The sequence below is a fragment of the Labeo rohita genome, chromosome 22 (assembly GCF_022985175.1).
Source record: "Labeo rohita strain BAU-BD-2019 chromosome 22, IGBB_LRoh.1.0, whole genome shotgun sequence".
Classification (NCBI taxonomy): Eukaryota; Metazoa; Chordata; class Actinopteri; order Cypriniformes; family Cyprinidae; genus Labeo; species Labeo rohita.
Window position 1 is genome coordinate 27,591,235 of NC_066890.1, and position 22,936 is coordinate 27,614,170.

At 28.3% G+C, this 22,936-nt stretch overlaps 1 protein-coding gene across 1 annotated transcript in view; it reads right to left on the minus strand.

Annotated features, from left to right (window-relative positions):
* LOC127153323 (adhesion G-protein coupled receptor D2) overlaps positions 1 to 22,936 on the minus strand; it is a 109,346-nt gene that overhangs the window by 82,218 nt on the left and 4,192 nt on the right. Inside the window, exons 7-20 of the mRNA XM_051094350.1 lie at positions 22,692 to 22,762; positions 22,280 to 22,552; positions 22,054 to 22,165; positions 21,668 to 21,805; positions 18,851 to 18,953; positions 18,641 to 18,749; positions 18,233 to 18,282; positions 18,011 to 18,137; positions 15,619 to 15,722; positions 15,021 to 15,123; positions 12,670 to 12,823; positions 12,099 to 12,232; positions 10,008 to 10,123; positions 9,126 to 9,246 (exon numbers count right to left, since the gene is read on the minus strand). Coding sequence (XP_050950307.1) covers positions 9,126 to 9,246; positions 10,008 to 10,123; positions 12,099 to 12,232; positions 12,670 to 12,823; positions 15,021 to 15,123; positions 15,619 to 15,722; positions 18,011 to 18,137; positions 18,233 to 18,282; positions 18,641 to 18,749; positions 18,851 to 18,953; positions 21,668 to 21,805; positions 22,054 to 22,165; positions 22,280 to 22,552; positions 22,692 to 22,762 — 1,715 coding nt within the window. The remainder of the gene's footprint in view (positions 1 to 9,125; positions 9,247 to 10,007; positions 10,124 to 12,098; positions 12,233 to 12,669; positions 12,824 to 15,020; positions 15,124 to 15,618; positions 15,723 to 18,010; positions 18,138 to 18,232; positions 18,283 to 18,640; positions 18,750 to 18,850; positions 18,954 to 21,667; positions 21,806 to 22,053; positions 22,166 to 22,279; positions 22,553 to 22,691; positions 22,763 to 22,936) is intronic.

Below are 22,936 nucleotides of genomic sequence, written 5' to 3' on the forward strand. Positions count from 1 at the left end.
ACCATGGAGGCCAGAGGGAGTGAGAGACGAGCTGGACACCTGTCTTGACTGAGGGATTCCTGTCCTGTTTTTGTTTGTTACAGAAAGTTTTTAAAATTAGACGCCTGTCTCTTTGTGAGGGGTTTGCGGCGCTCTTCCAGTTTGCCCCCCGTGGACCTCAACTTGCATCCATGTCAAAATAATTTCCCAAAACACTCGGTTAGAGTTCAGGAGGTGTTTGTTGAGACTGTTGAAACGGTGTTTGAATATGGATCCAATGCTTTCCACTTCATAATATTATTTCTAGATATTTTAGAAGTAAAGAAACTAATAAACTGATTGTAATGTAATTTTTAATTTAAAAAATGTATACAATTTAATTCTTTGCTTGAAGGATCTACCTTACTTTTACACCCAAAAAAACTTCCTGAGTTTGTGACCCCAAACCCCCTTTAAACTCTCTATCCTCAAAGTTATTGATAGAGGGAAATTATGAGCGTATAATGCTATAGACAATGCATGGTGGAGGGCCTATTATATAAGGGTAATGGATAGCACTGAGTTTTTGAATGACATTGCACTGAGATTGGATGACGGAGGGTCGTGCGATTTATGGCCGAATGAAGCACCTCCACTTCCCCCCACCCCATCCTCACCCAAAGCTATTTATTTCCAGCCTGATAGAGAAGCACATGGTGGTGTTTATGGTTCAGGAGTTTGTAAATAAGACAGGGTTAATCAGCAGGTTTTGGGGTCGTCTGAACGGGATAATGTCGTTTTCTCTTTGTAATGTTGTTCACAGACACATTAAACCATGTGTCGTCTTCTAAAATTCGCAAATTATCAGTAGCAAGAACAGCTAAGTGAGACTGAAGACTGAAGTAATGATGCTGAAAATTCAACTTTGCATCAGGAATAAATTACATATATACTAAATATATAAATTAGAAGAAAGATCTTTTAAATTTTACAACATTGCTGGTTTTGCAATGTTGCAATTCATCCAACCCACTCAACAATGACACACAAACCATTTGTAGGCTACCAATTTGAGAAAGCTTCACTGGGAATCATGTTTTAAAAAAAAAAAAAAAAAAAAAATCCTACTACATTTTGAAAAAAAAAAAAAAAAATTAAATAAATAAATAATAATAATAATAAAAAAAAACAAAATATATATATATATATATATATATATATATTATGTAATGCATTTAATTAAAATGCTATCAATATTTTATATATTTTTTCCAAATATTTAATATATATTAGATATTTTATTAGTATATTTTGATTTTTTTATTAGTATAATTTATTAATTTAAAAAAATGTGTATAAATAATATTGTATTTGATATATTTTATGTACGTATATAATAAAGATTAATATTATTATATATATTTTAGTTTGTGTATGTATAGTATTATTAGTATTAATATTATTAATGAAATGTATTATGTAATGCATTTAATTAAAATGTTATTTAATATTTTTATATATTTTATACATACATTTTATATACCATATTTTTATTAGTATAAATATTTTATTCATCAATAAAACAAAATAAATAATGTGTATAAGTAATATTGTAATATTGTATTTTATATGTTTATGTACGTATTATTACTATTATTATTGTTGTTTTATAGATTTTAGTTTGCGTATGTTTATAATAAATATTATTTTTTATTATTATTATTATTATTATTATTATTAATGAAATATATTATGTAATGCATTTAATTAAAATGCTATTTAATATGTTATTTTTTTTCTAATATATATTATTAGTAGTATAAATAATTTATTCATAAATACAACAAAATAATTAATGTGTAATAAGTAATATTGTATTTTATGCATTTTAGTTAGTGTACTTATATAATAATAATAATGATAATAATTGTTATTATTATTATTATTATTGATGAAATTGTTATTATTATTATTATTAATAAAATAATAATGTATTATTATTATTATTAATTAAATAATCAACTAATTCAACAATAAATAACTAATAAAAAAAACTAATTCAACTAATTCAAAACTAATTCAACAATAAATAATACAATTACAAATAATAAATAATAATTATTATTAATTAAATAATTTAACTAATTCAACAATAAATAATAATAGTAATAATAATAATAATTATTATTATTATAATTAATAACAAAACAACAAATAATAATAATAATTAAACAATAATTCAACAACAAATAATAATCATTATTATTATTGTTGTTGTTGTTACTTATTGTTGAATTAGTTTTATTATATATAATCAGAATCAAAAAGGACTTTATTGCCAAGTGTACTTACACACACAAGGAATTTGTTTTTGTTTTTTTATTATTTTTATCATATATTTATTTTATTTATTAGTATAAATAATTTATTCATAAATAAAACAAAATAATTAATGTGTATAAGTAAGATTGTATTTTATGTATTTAGCTTGTGTACTTATATAATAATAATAAAGCATAATAATAATATATATGTTTTTGTGTGTGCAAATGAAACCATTTCATGCTCTTTTTTTTCTAACATCATACGCTAATGAAACCATTTCATACTCAGTGCTCTAAATAAGAATGATTTGTTCGTCGTGTTGTTTCCCTCACTCAAAACGACAAAGTGTGGCCAATGAAAAAGGCTTGTCAACATTATTCCCTTTATTGATTTAACAATAAAGTCCTCTGGCTTAAGTTTTATGTTGTTATTGCCGCCTATTGAAAATACAATGAAACATGGAAGGGAAAAAAAAAAAAAAAAAAAAATCACACCAGGAATTTCACATAAGGCCATCTAGGACTCTGAATGCCCTCTGGATAAAGTGCGCCTGTTATATTCTTCAAATGTTCAAGGGCGTTGCTTAGAAAGCAAGCGTGCCAATGAAATTACGAATATACGCTCAATCAAAGCAGCTTCAGATGGTCGAACGTTTCATTCACCGCCCCATACGGTCTGCATTCATATGAGCGCACGCCGTCTCGGCTTCCGAAGTATTTAAGAGCTCGCCACGTCTATATGAAGCACTTAAACACAAGGTCTGCGGCACTGAACGACTCAAGCACCCTGGATATAGCGGCGGCGAGCACGTCAAAACTAACAGAAAGCGTGCGGCGGAAAAACGTTAATTGACAAGAAGTGAAGGAAGCATTGTCAACGACTTCATAAAAACTTTATAAGAAGTTTGTCGTTTCGTCGCTGCTGGAGTGTTTGGGTTTTCTAACAAGGTTGAATTTACAATGCAGTTGGGTAAAACGCAGGGTTTTACTGCCATTGTTCGCAGCTCTAGAGACCCGAGCCGCTTTCACAGATAAAAAGGAGCCGTGGGCAAAACAAAGGGAGGAATTTAGTGAGAAAACAGCTCAATCGGGTTGGTCTTTAACACATGGGAGTTGTATTTTCACCTGCCATGTTTGAAAAGGAAGAGGCTGGCAAAATATCCAAGCGCTGAAACGATCACACAGAGGCCTGCGGTGATTTCCTGTGGATTCGGCATCTCCCAAAAAATAAAAAATAAAAAATCTCTGGCTCATTTTCTGTTTGGACTGAGTCAGAGCCAAAATCTGTAGTGACATTCATAATCATTTACAAATTAGTACTGACTTTTTCACTATAAATCTGCAAGTATAAGTGTTAAATAATGTCTGGGTGTTTATCATGTTTAGATTTATGCAATTGATTTTTTTTTTTAAGGAAAAAGTATATAATAAAATATAGTCAGTAAGGGGCAGTAAGGTGTTTTTTTAATATATATTTTATATATTTTATATATTATAATATTTTATATTTTTTATTCAGCAGGGACACATTAAAAGTGACATTTATAATGTTACAAAAAAAAAATTCAGTTCGTCAGAAAATCCTGAAATGCGTATATTTTATTTTAAATCATAACAATTGCTTCATTTTTTAAACAAACAAATGCAGCTTTGATTAGCAAAAGAGATATATTAAAAAAATTAAATTAAATTTAAAAAAATAAAATTTAAAAATAGAATTAAATTAAATAAACATGATGATACCCAATCGCCAACTTTTGAATGTTATTTTTGCAATAACATAAAATAAAATTAAATTAAATAAAATTAAATAAAACTAATTAAATTAAAAATATTTTTTTTTATTTATATAGTTTGCAGATTTCAGAATTGCAGACTAATTTAATAGTTCTGTATATTAAAAAAAAGATAATAAAAAATAAAAATATAAACACATTAAAAATTATATACAGTTTACATATTTCAAAATTACAGATTAATAATAATTAATTAATAATTCAGGATATTTAAAAATAAATACACATCTGTTTTTTTTTACTTATTCTGAAATAAAATAAAATAATATAACATAAAATAAAATGAAATATATCCAATCCCAAACTTTTAAATGGTAGTTTTTCTTTTTATATAGTTTATAGATTTCAAAATTACAAATTCATTTAATAATTCAGTATATTTAAAAAAGTAAATAATAAAATAAAATAAACACATTAAAATTATATATATATATATATATATATATATATATATATATATATTACAGATTACAAAATTACAGATTAATTTAATAATTCAGTATATTAAAAAAGTAATTAAATTAAATTACATTTAATTTAATTTAAAAATGATACCCAATCCCAAACGTTTGAATGGTAGTTTTGCTATTTATATAGTTTAGATTTCAAAATGACAGATTAATTTAATAATTCAGTATATTTAAAAAATAATAAAATAAAATAAACACATTAATATATATATAGTTTTCAGATTACAAAATTACAGATTAATTAATAATAATTCAGTATATTAAAAAAAGTCTAAATTAAATTAGATTTAATTAAATAAAAAAATTATACCCAATCCTAAACGTTTGAATGGTGGTTTTGCAATTTATATAGTTTATCGATTACAAAGAAAAAAGAAAGAAGCAAACAAATAATTTTCCCCCACAAAAAAAATAATTATAGTGTAAATACACATCTGTTTTTTTTACTTATTCAGAATTCTAAAAGAAGCCTTATTTGATTCATGTAAAATCAAACTTATTCAATCTGTCTATCAAGCTATTTGATGATACAGCAGTTTCTAGGGCTGAAGGACACAAATAATCATAGTTTAATCACAGGTTTGAATATGAAATAAAAAGCACCTTCTACATTTCTGACACCACTGACGTATGCTTGTACATAAAAATTGAAAAAACTTTTTCTTTTTTTAATTTTTTTAATTTATAAAAAACTTTTAAAACTTTTAAAACACAATGCACTAAGAAAAAAACTTGGGCAAAACCCATGAATACTGTAGGACAACAGAGAGGAATCCATATTACACCATTATCTAAAGCACAATTACAATAAAAATACGACAAACTTTACCATACGACCTTCAAACACACACGTTCAAGTTTCCATATCCTCAGCGGAGATGTAAAGACACTCTCAAACTGAGTTTTACATGCCTTCTCCTATGGTGTGAGATGTGGACAAACAAGCAGCAGAAAACAAACTGTGACTTTGTTTCTGAAAGGCCTGCATCAGTTACGACTGTGTGGAGACATTTTTAATTAGTGTGGAAAATGCACTATTTATAGTGTGGTTTAATGATGCGAGTCAGGCTAAATCTCTATTGATTTTCTTGTGATATATACAGCTCTATTACAGAAACAACTGATTAAGGAGCTCCACAGATCGCAAACACTCGAATCAAACCGCACAGGCTTGTAACCAATAAAGAATGACACACTTTTCTTTCTTTGATCGAAACAACACACTGTGATCTTCTCTACGCCGCTTTTAAACAAAGATACTGGCACGGCATATCTCCAGATGAGATGAGTTTGATTCATGGCAGACAGTACTAAAAAAAATGTCGATTTCAACAATATTAAAAATATTTATAAACAAAAATGCTTTGTGTTATGAAAGACACTGTACAGGTTTTCCACAAAACAGCAAAATACTAATAATGAGAAAAAAGCAAACACAGACATGTATTTAATGTAAAATAATTCATCTGTGTATTTTGATTTTTCACCTGCTTAAATATGGTACTAATATTATATATATATATATATATATATATAATTTAAAATAATAAATAAAACTTAAATATACAACTTATTTATTTAACATATTGTATAAAACATAAATAATATAATATCATAATTTAATATACATAATTATTATGATCTCAGACGTGTTCATCATGCACAAAATGATTATAAAAATATTTAAAAATAAAAATATACTATTTTGTTTTTCAAAAACGACAAGAGGCAGAATATTAAAAATGAAAAGAAATGACTTTAAATAATAATCTAATTAAAATTAATTTAAAAAAATTATCAAATACATTTATTTTTCCAAAAATTATTTTTGTCAATTTCAAAACTGTTAATCATGCACAGAACAAGATAAAAAAAATATAAATAAATAAAAAATACTTACAAATACAGACCTTTGATTTAAATTCATGCAGTGTTCTATATATTTTCATTTTGCACCTGCTTAAATGTATAATTCATATGCACTTTAATAATTATTTCAAATTAATTTACATAAGTAATGATCAATAAAATAAACGATCAAAAACATGTACATTTCTGAAAATAATTTTTTGTCGATTGCAGAATTGTTGATCATCCACAGAGCGAGATAAGAAATATTTATAAACTGAACTTTTTACAAATACAGACTTTGCACCTGCTTAAATGTATAATTAATATGTATTTTAATTATTATTTTTAAATGATTTTAAATATAATAACCAAATAACATTTTAAAATGAATAAAATAAATGATCAAATAAATCTACATTTCTGAAAATGATTTTTGTCAAGTTTTTAGAACAGTTAATCATGCACAGAATAAATTGAAAATACTTACAAATACAGACTTGTGAATTATACTAATGCAGTTTTCTGTATATTTTGATTTTGCACCTGCTTAAATATAGAATTAATATATATTTTAATAATTACTGAAAATGATCTTAAATAAATAATAATGAATAAAATAAATGATCAAAGGAATCTACATTTTTGAGAATTTTGTCAGTTTTTAGAACTGTTAATCATGCAGAGAACAAAATCAAAAATATGTATCAATAAAACTATTTACAAATACAGACTTGTGATTTAAATTAATGCAGTTTTCTGTATATTTTGATTTTGCACCTGCTTAAATATAGAATTAATAAATATTTTAATAATTATTTTAAATTATTTTTAAATAAAAAATAATGAATAAAATAAATGATCTAAAACATCTACATTTCTGAAAATTATTTTTGTCGATTTCAGAACAGTTAATCATGCAGAGAACAAAAATGTATAAATAAAAATATACTGCTTTGTTTTTCAAAAACTACAAATAAATCTACATTTCTGAACATTTTGTCCGTTTTTATCAATAAAACTATTTACAATACAGAGTTGTGATTTAAATTCATGCAGTATTCTGTATATTTTCATTTTGCACCTGCTTAAATATAGAATGAATATATATTTTAATGAATTATTTCAAATGATTTTAAATAATCAAATAACATCTTCAAATGAATAAAATAAATGATAAAATAAATTCTGAAAATTATTTTTGTCAATTTCAAAACTGTTAATCTTGCACAGAACAAGATCAAAATTATATATCAATAAAAAAAAAACATTTTGAAAGCTGCTGTACACATTTTTCCACAAGACAAAATTAAAAACAGGACCTGTAACTGACGTGATATTTAATGAATTTAATGCTATATTTTGCATATTTTGATTTTGTGCCTGCTAAAATGTGGCATTAATATTAAATTAATACTAAATATTATTATTATTATTATTTTTATTATTATTTTAAATAAATAATAAAAAATAAAATAAATGATCAAATGAATCTACATTTTTGAAAATTATTTTTGTCATTTTCAGAACAGTTAATCATGCACAGAACAAGATAAGAAATATTTATAAATAAAAATATTTACAATTACAGACTTGTGATTTAAATTCATGCAGTATTCTATATATTTTGATTTTGCGCCTGCTTAAATATATAATTAATCTATATTTTAATAATTATTTCAAATGATTTTAAATAATACTCAAATAACATTTGAAAATGAATAAAATAAATCTACATTTCTGAAAATGATTTTCGTCAGTTTTTTAGAACTGTCAATCATCCAGCAGATCAAAAATATTTATAAATTAAAAAATGTACAAATACAGACTTGTGATTTAAATTCATGCAGTATTCTGTTTATTTTGATTTTGCACCTGCTTAAATATATAATTAATCTATATTTTAAGAATTATTTCAAATGATTTAAAATAAATGATCAAATATATTTACATTTCTGAAAATTATATGGATCAAAAATATTTATAAATAAAAATATACTGCTTTGTTTTTCAAAAACTACAAATAAATAAACATTTCTAAAAATGTTGTCAGTTTTTAGAACAGCCAATCATGCACAGAACAAGATCAAAAATATTTATCAATTAAAAAAGTAGTTGCTGTACACATTTTCCACAAATTAAAAACAGGACCTGCAGCTGCTGTGCTATTGAATTAATTCAATATTCTGTATATTCTGCTGAAACGTGATATTAATATTAAACTAATACTAAATAATATACAAATGTTTTTCTTTTAAAAATTATAATAATAACTACATTTTAAAATAAACTAAACGACCAAGAAAAATCACTAAATGAATCTAAATTTCACAGAAGCACAAAAGAGCAGCTTGGCCGTTACAAAGGCTTCAGGAAGAATTTCAACGAGCGTTTATAATGATTTAACGGGAAAAGGAAGTAACAGAGGATCTTGTCTTTCGCCAGAAATAACTTCACCCAGACTCTAACAGTCACCAAAAGAGAACGGCTGAAAAACGCCGGTCGCACGAACGCAGAAAGGCGAGAATAAAGTCGCAGCGTTTACCAGAAGTCTGAATCAAACTTCATTCCACTCGCGTCTCACACACACACACACACACAGATGCTCTCAGTCTGTGCCGTCTCCATGTTAAACAGCAATTATCTCTTCACTCCCCACTGTTTACCTCAGCTAAAACCACCGTGGGCTTCGGCGCTAACGCGATCCAGAGTTGCGAAACAGCTCTTACCTGCAGCGAGTTCAGGAGGCTGAAGACGTAAGCGATGACCACGGAGAACGGCACCAGGACGCCACAGAGCCACGTCAGGCCCAGGATGGGCAACAGGACCAGTACGGCTTTCACCGCCGCCCTGAAAGTGCAGAAAACACTTTATTTTAATACATTCGTGCACATATATGGCCGTCGACAGAGTTCGGGGTCATTCCCAGCACAACGGGAGCTGCTGCTTATTCTCACATTGTGACAATTTCCACGCTAAATCGCTTTTAATTCTGTTTAGTATAAAATTACCTCCCTATTCAGGTAACCGCTAAAGCGAACCAGCTGCCGGCCGAACGGGCCCTGCCAGGCGGAGGAAGCGTGTGTTTGATTTTCCTTGGATTCGACCACCGGCTTTCAAGAGTCACATTGATATTTTTTACACACGGGGGCCTCAGCGACTGATGCCGGAGGTCCAGACGCGTCGAAATGCCGGGTTACGTGTGGCAGCTTAATTTGCGTTGTGGTTATTTACGGTCTCAAGGAGAAGCTGATTCTATAAACCGACGTGTTTTTAAAAAACACATAACGCCAGGTTCCTGCAGTGACTGAGCTGTCTGAAAGTTTACTTTGAGAGGGAAAAAAAAAAAGGTCGGATCGTTCCATTAATGGGCTGAAAAACAAACAAAACATTTGATGTTGAAAGAGGCTGTAATGTGCAAATAGATCATTTTAATAGAAAGCCGAAATGACTGAGGATCAGTCGGACTCCACGGGCCGACGGGACCGGCGATCGCGAGCGCACAGCTGTGAAAGGGTGCCTCCATGTGGCGACTGAAGCGCTGAAGAGTGAGCTTGTGAGAAAGCGTACGGTTCCCGTGTCTAAATGTGAGAGGGAGAGAGATTTCCTACCTTATTTGTTCGGAGATTTGCTCTTCTGGGCTGGTGTTCAGAGTCATCATTAAAGATCTCCTCTTGGCTGTGGCGATGGTGATCACGACCACACGTGTCAGAATCATGATATTCACCTGAAACGATAAAAAATATAGAGAGAGATTTTATTATAAACATCAATATTAGAATCTATTAAAGGCATTATTATTATTATCAATATACACACACATGGAAGTGAATGTAAATAAAAGATAAAGAGTTACTACACGTGTGTGTAATGTCATTTTTTGTATTATATAAGAATACAAGATAAACTTAATACAAATGTGATATGTTTATGTAATAATTACTACATTATTATTATTATATAGCTTATATAGTAATGTAACAAAAATATAAATACTGACTGATAGATTGTTGTTGTTATTAAATATTAAATATACAGATATATGTAAGCACACATTTATAAATAAAATGTTACCACGTGTGTGTGTGTTGTCATTTTTCGTATTATATCAAAACACATAAAACAACTTTATAAAATATTATATATTAATGTTATAATTATTATATAGCTATATATGAACATAATAATACAATTATTAATGGTACTTTTTGTCATTCAAATTTTTAACTATATACCAAATATTAAAAAATATTGCATGTCGTAGCATTATTAAAAAATACAATAAATTTTAAAAAAAATGTTATATGATACGTTTTTGTACGAGTATTTATTTATTATTATTTTTTATTAAACACACATTTTTGTCATAAATTATTTATTTATTTATTACAAATAATAAATATACACATATATGTAAGTGCACATATATAAATGAATAAATAAAAATAACATTGCCACGTGTGTTTATGTATTTTTTGGATTACATAAAAATACATAAAACAATAATAATAAGAATAAAAAATACAAATGTTCTATATTATTGTAATAATTACTACATTATTACTATATAGCCTATATATATTAACATAACAATACAAATTATAAATAAAACTTTTTTGTCATTTAAATTGTTAACTGTATACCAAAAATAACACACTATATTATTCTAAAACTATTACACATTATAATATTATAAAACACACACACATGTACCTTTCATATTACATATTTTATACATGTTTGTATTTATTTTATTGTGTTTTTGTTTTGTTATTAAGCATACATAACAAAAGCTTTTTTATAATATGTTATTTATGTATTTATTTAAAAAACATGTTAGTGCACAAATAAAAAATAAAAATAATGTGTTGCCACATGTGTGTGTATTATGTCACTTTTTGTATTATATAAAAATACATAAAACAACATAAAGGTTATACAAATGCCATACATGAATGTAATAATTACTACATTATTATGATATAGCTTATATATTAACGTAATAATCTAAATTATAACACTTCTGTTGTAATTTATTTATTTTTTGTAATTGAGATTTTTAACTGTATATACCCAAAATAAGACACGATATTATTATAAAAAGATTGCATATTGTAACATAATAAAATAAAATGAAATATATGTGTTTTTAAAAAACATTGTATATATTTTCATGCATGTATTTATTTTATTTATATTATTAAGTACACACAACCAAAACTTTTTGTCATGTTATCTATTTACATATGTAATGTTGTTGTTATAAACATAAATATTAAATATATACATATATGTAAGTGCACATGTATAAAGGTTGCCACACATGTGAGTGTGTATTTTTTGCATTATATAAAAATACTTAAAACAATATAAACTTCATACAAATGTTACATATTAATGTATTAACTACTACATTATTATATAGCTTACATATTAACATTATCATAAATTATAATACTTTTTTGTAATTAAATTTGTAATTGCAGATACTAAAATAATAAAATAACATAGATAGATAGAAAGATAGATAGACAGATATAATACAAATTTTATATACGTTAAAGCATTAAACATGCTTTTGTTATTTTGTTTAAAAACATGCTTTTTTGCCATATATGTTTTATTCATTTATTCATTTCTTCTTCTTATTATTATTATTATTGTTATTATGAAAGACAATAATGACAGATGCAAAGACATACCATAATAATAAAGATGACTGGTCCTGCAAAGCCCCATATGACGCCGTTCTGAACACTGAGCCAGCAGTGGCCGTCCGCTGAGTAATTCCCAGAAGCAGAGGCCAGCGTGATGGTAACGATCAGCACAGGCAGACCTGTTAAACAACACATTTCTACATTACAGGTGTTGTTTTATAACCGAGCACATTTTTTTGAATGTGTGGCTTGTAAAGTATTTTTATTTCAATTAAATGGTTTGCGGTAACGGTGACACATTTTAAGGGTGACTTAAGCGTGTAGATACTTTGCTGTATAAGGTTGAATATAAATGTGACAGTTTACATGGCAGGTGTTGACCATCAGTGTTCAATTTTCTATCATTTGGATGTTAATTATAACTTTAGTTGTCCTTGTCTATTTTAAGAAAAAGCAGTGTAAATAAAACCATGAAGTACATAGGAATATTCAGTGCAACAATAAAGCACAAAGCCATCGAATCAACAGAAAACCTGCATTCCTGTACTCTTGAACCTAATCAATAACTGTGCAGTACAACAGATTGAAGAGGAGATTGTGGGCGGAGTCACATTACCCCAGCCAATCAGGTAGTAGTATTTCATGTGTCGGTCTTCGCTCAAATTAACGCTCACTACTTTGCTCCAGAGCAGCAGGCCCTCGACTAACATCCAGCTGAACGCTGCCATGAAGAACAGATGCATCAGAGCCGCCACAAGCATGCAGGCCACCTATGGGGCAAAGGTCAGAGAGCAGGCAGTCAGGGGTCAAAAGATCAAACAGCCACATAAACGTGGGCCGTACGTCAGCTTATCCAAAGCCAAATATGGTGACAACACTAACGTTGTTTTAAGACACTGTCAGACTGCTGCTATTAGGTTTGTTCTAGAAATAGACTGTGTTGTAATGTAATATTATAGTCCTAACAGCATTTAATAAAGCAATAAGCAACTAGAGGATGTGTGTTGCTTTGCTGTGGTTAAGAGGTGTTTTCAGACATTAGTAAAAATGTAGTAAAAACACTGTAACACATGACCTTGTATGGCATATGTTGATGTTAAACAGACTACTATGCATTAATATTATTAATACATCTATATCACAATTTCAATACACAATCTATTGTGTACAGCAGTGCTGTTTTTAACTAAAACTAATAAAAGATGTTTCAGGTAATAGAAATAAAACTGATGAATATTTAAACTTTAAACCTTAGAAAAAAGAAAAAAAAATAGACATAGCTTTGGCAACTAACTGAAAGTGAACTAAAATGAAAATGAATTACTATTGTGTATATTTTTTAAATGTATATATTGTTGTTGTTTTTTTATTTTAACACAGCAGTGTTGTTACCAAAGCTGAATCTATTATTATAAATAAATGTTTTAGGTAACTGAAAAAAAGTTTAAATACAATTAAAGAAATATTACATGAAAAACGTCTACTTAAAAATAAATAAATAAATAAATAAATGTTGCCTATAACTGAAATAAAAATAAATTACTATTACATAATTTTATTTATTAAATTAATTAATACACTTACACTAAATATTTTACATTTATTATATATACTGTATATATTATTATTTTTTTATTATTTACTATTAAATAAATAAATAAATATTACATGAAAACTAAAAGAAAAAATGGAAATGTTGCCTTCGCAAAAAAAAAAAAAAAAAAAAATGTTAAGTGTTGAAGTGCTAAATAACTAAACTAAAATAAAAATAAAGTAATCCTATAAAAAATAAACAGACTTAGCTTTGGCAACTAACTGAAATTGAATATCCTGAAGAACTGAAATTACTGAACTAAACTAACTATAACTAAAATAAAAATAAATTACTATTATATATATTTTTTAATAATTTAATTGTATTTTTATATTTATTTTATATACTGTGTATGCTATATTTAATATTAAAAAATATTAATTATAATATCATAAAAATATTCTTATGCATAGCAGTGCTGTTACCAACTAAATCTAAAAGCTAAATCTATAATTATTAAAAAAATGTTTTAGGTAATTGAGAAAAGTTGAAATAAAATTAAAGAAATATCACATGAAAAAACATCTACTTAAAAAATTAACATATAAATAAAAATGTAGCCTATAACTGAAATAAAAATAAATTAGTATTACATATTTTAATTTAAAAATTAATATACTTAAACTAAATATTTTATTTGCATTTTTTACATTTATTTTCTATACTGTATATATTATTATTTTATTATTAATTAATTGAATTACATTATTTACTACTAAATAAATAAATAAATATTACATGAAAAACAAAAAAACAGAAATGTTGCCTAAATTACTATTTATATATTTTATAATAGTTAAATTTGTTTTGTATTTATTTTAGATACTGTTTAAAAAATTACACCAGCTAAATTACCAACTAAAGCTAAAATAATTTTTAAAAAATGTTTTAGGCAACTAAAATAAAGTTGAAATAAAACTAAATAAATATTACATAAAAAACTTTAAAAAAAAAAAAAAAAGAAAAAAGAAAATTAAAAGATAACAATAATAACATTCACAATTAACTGAAATAAATATTTAAGTTGAAGTACTAACATAGCTAAAGCTATGTTAGCTATAGCTAAAAATAAATGAATCCTATACAGAAATATACATAAAAAAGCAATTTAAAAAACAGCAAACGCACATAACAAATTTAAAAACCAGAACTTAAACAAAAACTAAAATACTGGAAAAATAAAAATAATTCAAGCCAATTTAAAATATTAATAAATACTATAATCAAGCATACAAATAATTCTAAAATAACATACTAAAACAGCATCTAAATCATGAATTAATTACAATTAAAATATACCATTAAATGAAATAAACAACTACAGCCTAATTCTGTGTTTTATGCTTTCAAAAAAACAAAAACAAAAGACAGACCTTATTATGAACAGCAGAACCACTGCAGAGAAGGACAATTTGAGCACAAGTCAGAGACACAAAAAGATTCTTGTGGACTGAAGTCCGATCAGATTTCGGGATGCTGTTAAAACAAATAAACACTTTTAGTCATATGCATTTTTCGCCATCATTCAGACACATTTTGTGAATCTAACGGCAGGTGTTTATGAATGTTAAACTGTATTTTGGTAGCCCAAATGAAGTGTGTGTTGATTAGCAGCAAACAGGCCATCAATCTCTTAGAGCAATCAGCTTGGCTGATTAACCTCTCTTTGTGTGACCCTTCCCTTTAATTAACTCCCCTGTAATGTCACCATAAAACTTCAGCTTCGGCCTCATTTGGCGCAGAGCGCTAATTAGCCGATTAGTGGTTTTCAATACTTATTCAGCCTCACGACTGAGCGCTATTGACAGGCCGCGTGGTGCTGAGAGTCAAGCAAATGTTATGCTACGTCGTGACCCTTCTGAACTCGACGCTGGGAGTTAGACATCATAAAAAGCTAGCGATTTCCCCAACAGAAGCGCACGGCTCTTGTCATGCTGTCGGCGTGGTAGTGCATTGGTGAAAACCACTTACTCTAACACGGTAAACAGCATCAAGGTCACCACCAGTGCACAGAGAGACGCTCCGGATCCGATAAACGTCAGCTTCGTCAAAATGCTCTCCTCTTTAGCGCTCCACTGCGGGGAAAACACCCATCAAAACACAACGATCTCGTATTCCTAACGCTTCGTCTGTCTCTCAGTCTAACTGTCTGGAAATATACGTTAACTAGCGTGTGTATGAGGGTCGATGCCGTTACTGTGGTGGATGGTGATGAAGTGGCGCTTAGGCATTAATGTGAGATCACATTTGTTTCTTATGAAGTTCTACAGAGGAACTTCTCACATAATGATAAATACAAACCACAAAGGCTGCTGTTCAGGATCGCTTGCGTTTGTGAGCTAACACTGACCTCTATTGGACAGATTGTGTTATAACAGAAAATGTGATCAGTGAGGACAGTGTCTTTTTGTAAAAGGTAAAACGGCTAATTAACACTTTCCGGGCAATAACTTTAAGAATTTACATTTTGTACCATATTTATATTAGTATAAATAATACTGTATTTTGTAAATATTAGAATATGTATGTGTGTGTGATTACAACTAAAATAATAATAATTGTAATTTGTTTTATTTTTTTATTTATTATTATATTAATATTATATCAGTATAAATATTCTATAAAAATAAATAAATATATTATGTAATGCATTTAAGTAAACTGATATTTAATTTTTTGGATATTTTTCATAATATTTAATATATATATATATCATATATCCTTTATATACCATATTTTATAAATAAATTATGTATACTAATAAAATAAAATACTAATACTTATTATTGTTGTTGTTGTTGTTGTTGTTGACTTTTATTATTATTAACTACTAATTTATTAACTTATATTAAATATTTGTATCTATAAATAAATAAAATGCATATATTATGTAATGCAGTTATCTAAAATTATATTTTTTCATAATATTTAATACTATATTTTTATGAATAAATTATTTATACCAAAAATAAAAAAAAATAATAATACTTATTATTATTATTACTGTTATTGTTTAATTAATTTTATTATTAATTACTATTAATTTATTCACCAATATTAGGGTAAATATTTTTATCTATAAACAAAATAAATAAAAAGTATACATTATGTAATGCATTTAGCAAAAATTGTATTCAATTTTTTTCATAATATTTATTACCATATTTATATGAATAAATTATTTATTTTATTTTAAATTAAATTAATTGTATTATTATTATTATTATTATTATTATTATTATTATTACTATTTTTAATTTATTGATATTTATTTTACTATACGTATTTTATCTATAAAATGTATATATTTTAGACATTTTTTCATTATATTCTATATAATGTTCTATATAAATTATTATATTTATATTATATTATTTATATTATATATATATAATATTTATAATAAATAAAATATAATAAATAATGTATATAAATATATGGATATATGTAATGTGTGTACATAATAATAATTATTATTATAATTGTTGTTATTTTTGTTGAATTATTATTATTATCATTATTCTAACCAATAATTAGTGTTATATCACATTGTATCTTCTTATTCTACATTTATATTCATATATACAATTGTATACCATATTTCAATTGGTGTGTGTGTGTGTATTTGTTATATATACATGTATACATACATACACTACCAGTCAAAAGTTTTTGAACAGTAAGATTTTTAATGTTTTTAAAGAATTATAGAAATAAATACTTTTACTTAGCAAAGATGCTTTAAATTGATCAAGTTAAGATAAAGATTTTATAAATGATAAAGACATTTATCATGCTTCAAAATATTTCTATTTCAGATAAATGCTGTTCTTCTGAACTTTCTATTCATGAAAGAAACCTGAAAAAAATCTACTCCGCTGTATTCAACATAATAATAATAACAATAATAATAATAAATGTTTTTTGAACAGCAAATCAGCATATTAGAGTGATTTCCGAAGGATCGTGTGACACTGAAGACTGGAGTAATGATGCTGAAAATTCAGCTTTGAAATCACAGGAATAAATTAAATTTTAAAATATATTCAAATAGAAAACAGTTATTTAAAATAGTAAAAATATTTCACAATTTTAATGTTTTTGCTGTACTTTGAATCAAATAAATGCAGGCTTGGTGACCAGAAAAGACTTCTTTAAAAAACATGAAAAATCTTACTGTACAAAAACTTTGACTGGTAGTGTGTGTGTGTGTGTATATATATATATATATATATATATATATATATATATATATATATATATATATATATATATATACATAGTATAATAAACAAAATACATAAAATGTAAAAAATGTAAACAGATAAACAGAGTCTTGTTATATTTGAAAGTCTAAACATACCCTGTGCTCCATATAATTCATGAGGACAGCAAAATTGGTGGTGTGATTGCAAAAGCAGGAAGTGACTTCAGGAGCAGAAGGCAACACTCTGCACCCTTTATTGGACCAAGCACTGGCATGACCCGCCCTTTGGACATGAGACACTACATCAGACCCGAACAAGACACTGTAATATGACATAACATCTGTTAGCAGTTTTGTAACAGGATTACGTTCACTTACATGATATTCCAAAAGACACAGACAGGAGTCACTTGTCTGGAATACTCGATCTAAAGAAGAAAAAAGGAAAAATTATTATTCTTATACAACAATCACAGTTTTCTTTTATATTTTCTGTTTATTTTTTCACTTTGATTTTAATTAAACAGTATTTATTAGTCATTTTATTGTGTTTCTGTCATTTTTATTAGCTTTTTTATATAAATAGTTAATTATTATTACTTCATTTTCGTTTACACTAGTTACACTATAGTTACACTAAATGAAAATATAAAAAATACTTTTCCAGTTAACGTTTATTTTATTCCTATTTTTTATGGTTTTAGTTTTAGTTAATGATAATAACCCTGTATAGGAGGCTAATCGAAAGTATTCACTCCTTTAAACATTTTAAAAGAGTCTTTTTACCATAATCACAGATAGGGTGTACTGCACAGAGACAGGAACATTTTCTCCCCTGGAAACATCCCGCACCGTTGCTGAAATTACTGCTGTGGACAGCTGACCAGTGTGATGCCTGCAAATAAATGTAAAAAAAAATACAGTGTTACAATAGTGCATCATGACGGCAGTCAAATGTTAATATTGGTGTAGACAATTCATCAGGCTCATGCTAACCTCTTGTCCGCCTGTTGGTCAGCAAGGGTTTTCACCTCCAGCCTTGACAAGATGTCTAACAGGTTACTGTAGTAGGTATGAATGAGCATCACTTCCTTGTGGCCTGTCAAGTAATATTAGCAAACAGTTGCTTATTATTAAAATGACAGTTCACCCTAAAATGAAAATTACCCCATGATTTACTCATCCTCAAACCATCTTAGGTGTATATGACTTTATTCTTTCAGATGAATACATTCAAAGCTACAATAAAAAATGTCCTGGCTCTTCCAAGCTTTATAATGGCAGTGAATGGCTGTTGAGATTTTGAAGCCCAAAAAAGTGCATCCATCCATCATAAAAGTACTCCACATGGGTTAATAAAGGCTTTCTGAAGCAAATCAATGCATTTGTGTGAGAAAAATATCCATATTTAAAACTTTATAAACTGTAATCTCTAGCTAACTGACGTATACGTGTTCAGAGAGTGGTGTTCCAGCGGATGACGCTGGACGTAGGCATAGCGTTAGCTCTGGTGAGAAGTAATTAACGTGGAAAGGTAAAGGAGAGCAAAACAAATCACCAGTCACAAATTAGAAGTACAAAACGAGGATTTGTATAGAAAACTGCAGGAGGATTTTAATATAAACCAAGAGGAGACTGGTTTTCCTTTGCTTTCCTTTGTGAGCATAGCCTACGTACTGCATCATCCACTTCAATGCCACTCTTTCGTGACCATGCGTACAACAGTTAGCGGAATCTACGCTCTAATAAATGCTGGGTTAAAAACAACCCAACTTGGGTTATTTGGCAACCCAGCGCTGGGTAAATATTGGACAGAACACATGCTGGGTTATTTTGACCCAGCTGGTTGGGCTAAATGTTTTTACCAAACATGCTGGGTTGTTTTATTTAAGTCAACTATTGCTGACAACTACTGTAAAATCCAGCTGCTCTGAAATGAAAAAGGGAGATTGGATTATGACGCATGATCAGATGCACAAGAAACACATCAAAACTCCACACAAAACAAAAAAAAAATAACAAATCACAAAACATAAATGCAGAAGATAACAAAATGCAACAAAACTCCACACAAAACACAACAAAAACTAAACAAAAAGTAACATAAAACACAAAACAAAAATGTAAACGATAACAAAACACAACAAAAACAAAACAAAACGACACAACAAAAAAAACACAAAACAAAAAAGCAAAAGATAAACTTCACACAAAACACAACAAAAACAAAACTAAACTAAACAAAAATTAACATAAAACACAAAACAAAAATGTAAACGATAACAAAACACAACATAACAAAACGAAAAACAACAAAAAAACACAAAACAAAAAAGCAAAAGATAAACTTCACACAAAACACAAAAAAAAACAAACAAAGATAAACAAAACAAAATGCAAAAGTTAACAAAACACAACAAAAATGCAAAAGATAACAAAACACAATAAAAACTAAATTAAACAAAATGAAAAAAAAAAAAAAAAAAAACACAACAAAAATGCAAAAACAAAACAAAACCCAGCCTTTGGCAACCCAGCGCTGGGTAAATATTGGACAGAACACATGCTGGGTTATTTTGACCCAGCTGGTTGGGTTAAATGTTTTTACCAAACATGCTGGGTTATTTTTTTTAAGTCAACTATTGTTGACAACTACTGTAAAATTTATTATACTAATGGTATAAAATGGACTGAAACTTACAAAAACACACACAGAATTACTAGAGGCAAAAGCAATAATCAAAAGATAAACATTTATTATTAAGCAAGAACACGTGGACAAAAAAACAGACAAAATGAATTTATTTGGGTGAATACAGCATAGTTTACAATATTACATACATTTAAAGCATTTTAGACATAAAAAATGTAACACTTAAAAGTAGAAGTTTAATTTTAGTGTATTCAACCGTTCTCGTGCCGGTGTGTCGCCGAAATCGGTTCTGTTTGCCGAGGTATCTGCGAACTTCAGACCACGGCCTCACGTTTCACTTGTAGCTGAAAGATGCCGTGGCTGACTCCAAAATCTGCCCGTAAACAAACAGTACTGACATTAGAGAACATATTTTAACAGCAAACTGACATCTCGTTCTTTTGTTGCGTTGCATAAAATAATACAATTTACAGTACAGGAAAGACTTTATAAATGAAATAAAATGTATACAAACCTTTATTTGGCTAAAGAAGTGCACCAAATTGGTGGCGCTGAGAACCGCTTTCTTCTGTAGTGGACACAAAAAGCCTGCGTTCTGACTGTAACTCAGCAGCTGGGTTGAGACAGGCTCAACCCAGCAGTTGCTGGGTAGAAAAAAATAAATCTCCATTAAAAATGACCCAGCAACTTAGTTACAAAAAAACTACCTAGCACCTTTTTATTAAAAATAACACAATAAAATGACCCAACAAGTTGAACCCAGCATCTGGGTTTAAAAAATAACCCAGCACCTGGGTAAAAATATTAAAAATAACCCAATAAAATGACCCAACTGGCCATTTTTTAAATACAATTGCACTGATTCACTTCAGAAGGGGTTTATTAACCCCCATGCCATGTGGAGCATTTTTTATGATGGATGGATGCATTTTACGGGGCTGCAAAATTTCAACAGCCATTCACTGCCATTATAAAGCTTGGAAGACCCAGGACATTTTTAACATAACTCTAACTGTATTCATCTAAAAGAAGAAAGTCATATACATCTAGTACGGTTTGAGAGTGAGTAAATCATGGTGTAATATTCATTTTTGAGCGAACTATCCTTTTAAGATGTCTATAGAAATAAACAAACTACCCAAAAGCCCTTCTTAGCTCACCCAGAGAAAAGATTCTCTGCATTTCTGACTCTGGTATAAGGATCTCATCTTGGCTGCCGAACTGACCGCCGTGAATCGAGGGCTTGAACACACAACCGCAGGTCATCTGCGTCAGACTCCGGGGCTCCAGATGAATATCTGAGGAAGCAATTGATCTCATGACTCTCAGTATAATAAAAACTCATCACTGTTTGTATAGTTTTTATGGCGGGACAACCAAAATTGCCATTGCAAAATGGTAATAACTGCTTGAAAACAATGACAGACAGTTTATTTTTATTACTCTACCTTTTAAGAAAACAAATATTGACTCTAAAAGACGGATTTTTCAGAGGTCAGAGATGACACTACCTAGTTATGCTAATTAAGGGGAAAAAACACTGTACCCATGTTTTTTGTTGACATTGTGAAGCTTTTGCGCTCGTTCCAGAGAGCATCAGCCAGCGTACAAAGGAGCTTGTCAATGTTCTCCACCATTGTCAATGGTCCAAAGTGATTCTAAGAAAATACAGGAAACAGACACATAAACTTGACAGAAAAATCACCGCCTACTTTTCAGAGGATTTAGTTCTAGAAGAGCAGGTTAGGACCTATTTGAAACTCTCAACATACCCCTTGTGCAATCAAATCCTCCCATTGTTCGGCCATATCAGGGTTGATGAGCCTGCTGACCAGTTCTAAGCAATTGCGGATCAGAGATATGAAGACTTCAGTGGGAACGGCTATTTTATTGAGTTCAGTGGCCTTCTCGATAGTCTCTGTGAGGTATAGAAGATCAGAATGTGTGAGGATGTCTGCTTTGCTGTCCATAACTTTTAATATGGCACTCAAAAGGGATACATGACGAGTCAGATCATTCTCAGGGAGTAAGGTTGCATTTGTATCCTGTGAAGAAAGAGGAAGATAATGTAAGTTCAAGTCATTAGACAATGTCTATGTGTCAGTAGTGAATGTTTTTGGATCTTTGTAGTGTATGTTTATAGTGAATCTAATGAAAACCAGCCATGAGCTCTGTCTAACTCACAGGTTTGGAATGAATCTCATCACTGACTTGTGAGAAGAACGAGGTTCCAGGAAAACCAAAGTCCAGCTGCTCTGAAATGAAAAAGGAAGATTGGATTATGAAACATGGTCAGATGCACAAGAAACATAACAAAACTTCACACAAAACACAACAAAAACAAAACTAAACTAAACAAAAATTAACATAAAACACAAAACAAAAATGTAAAAGATAACAAAACAATACAACAACAAAATAAATAACAA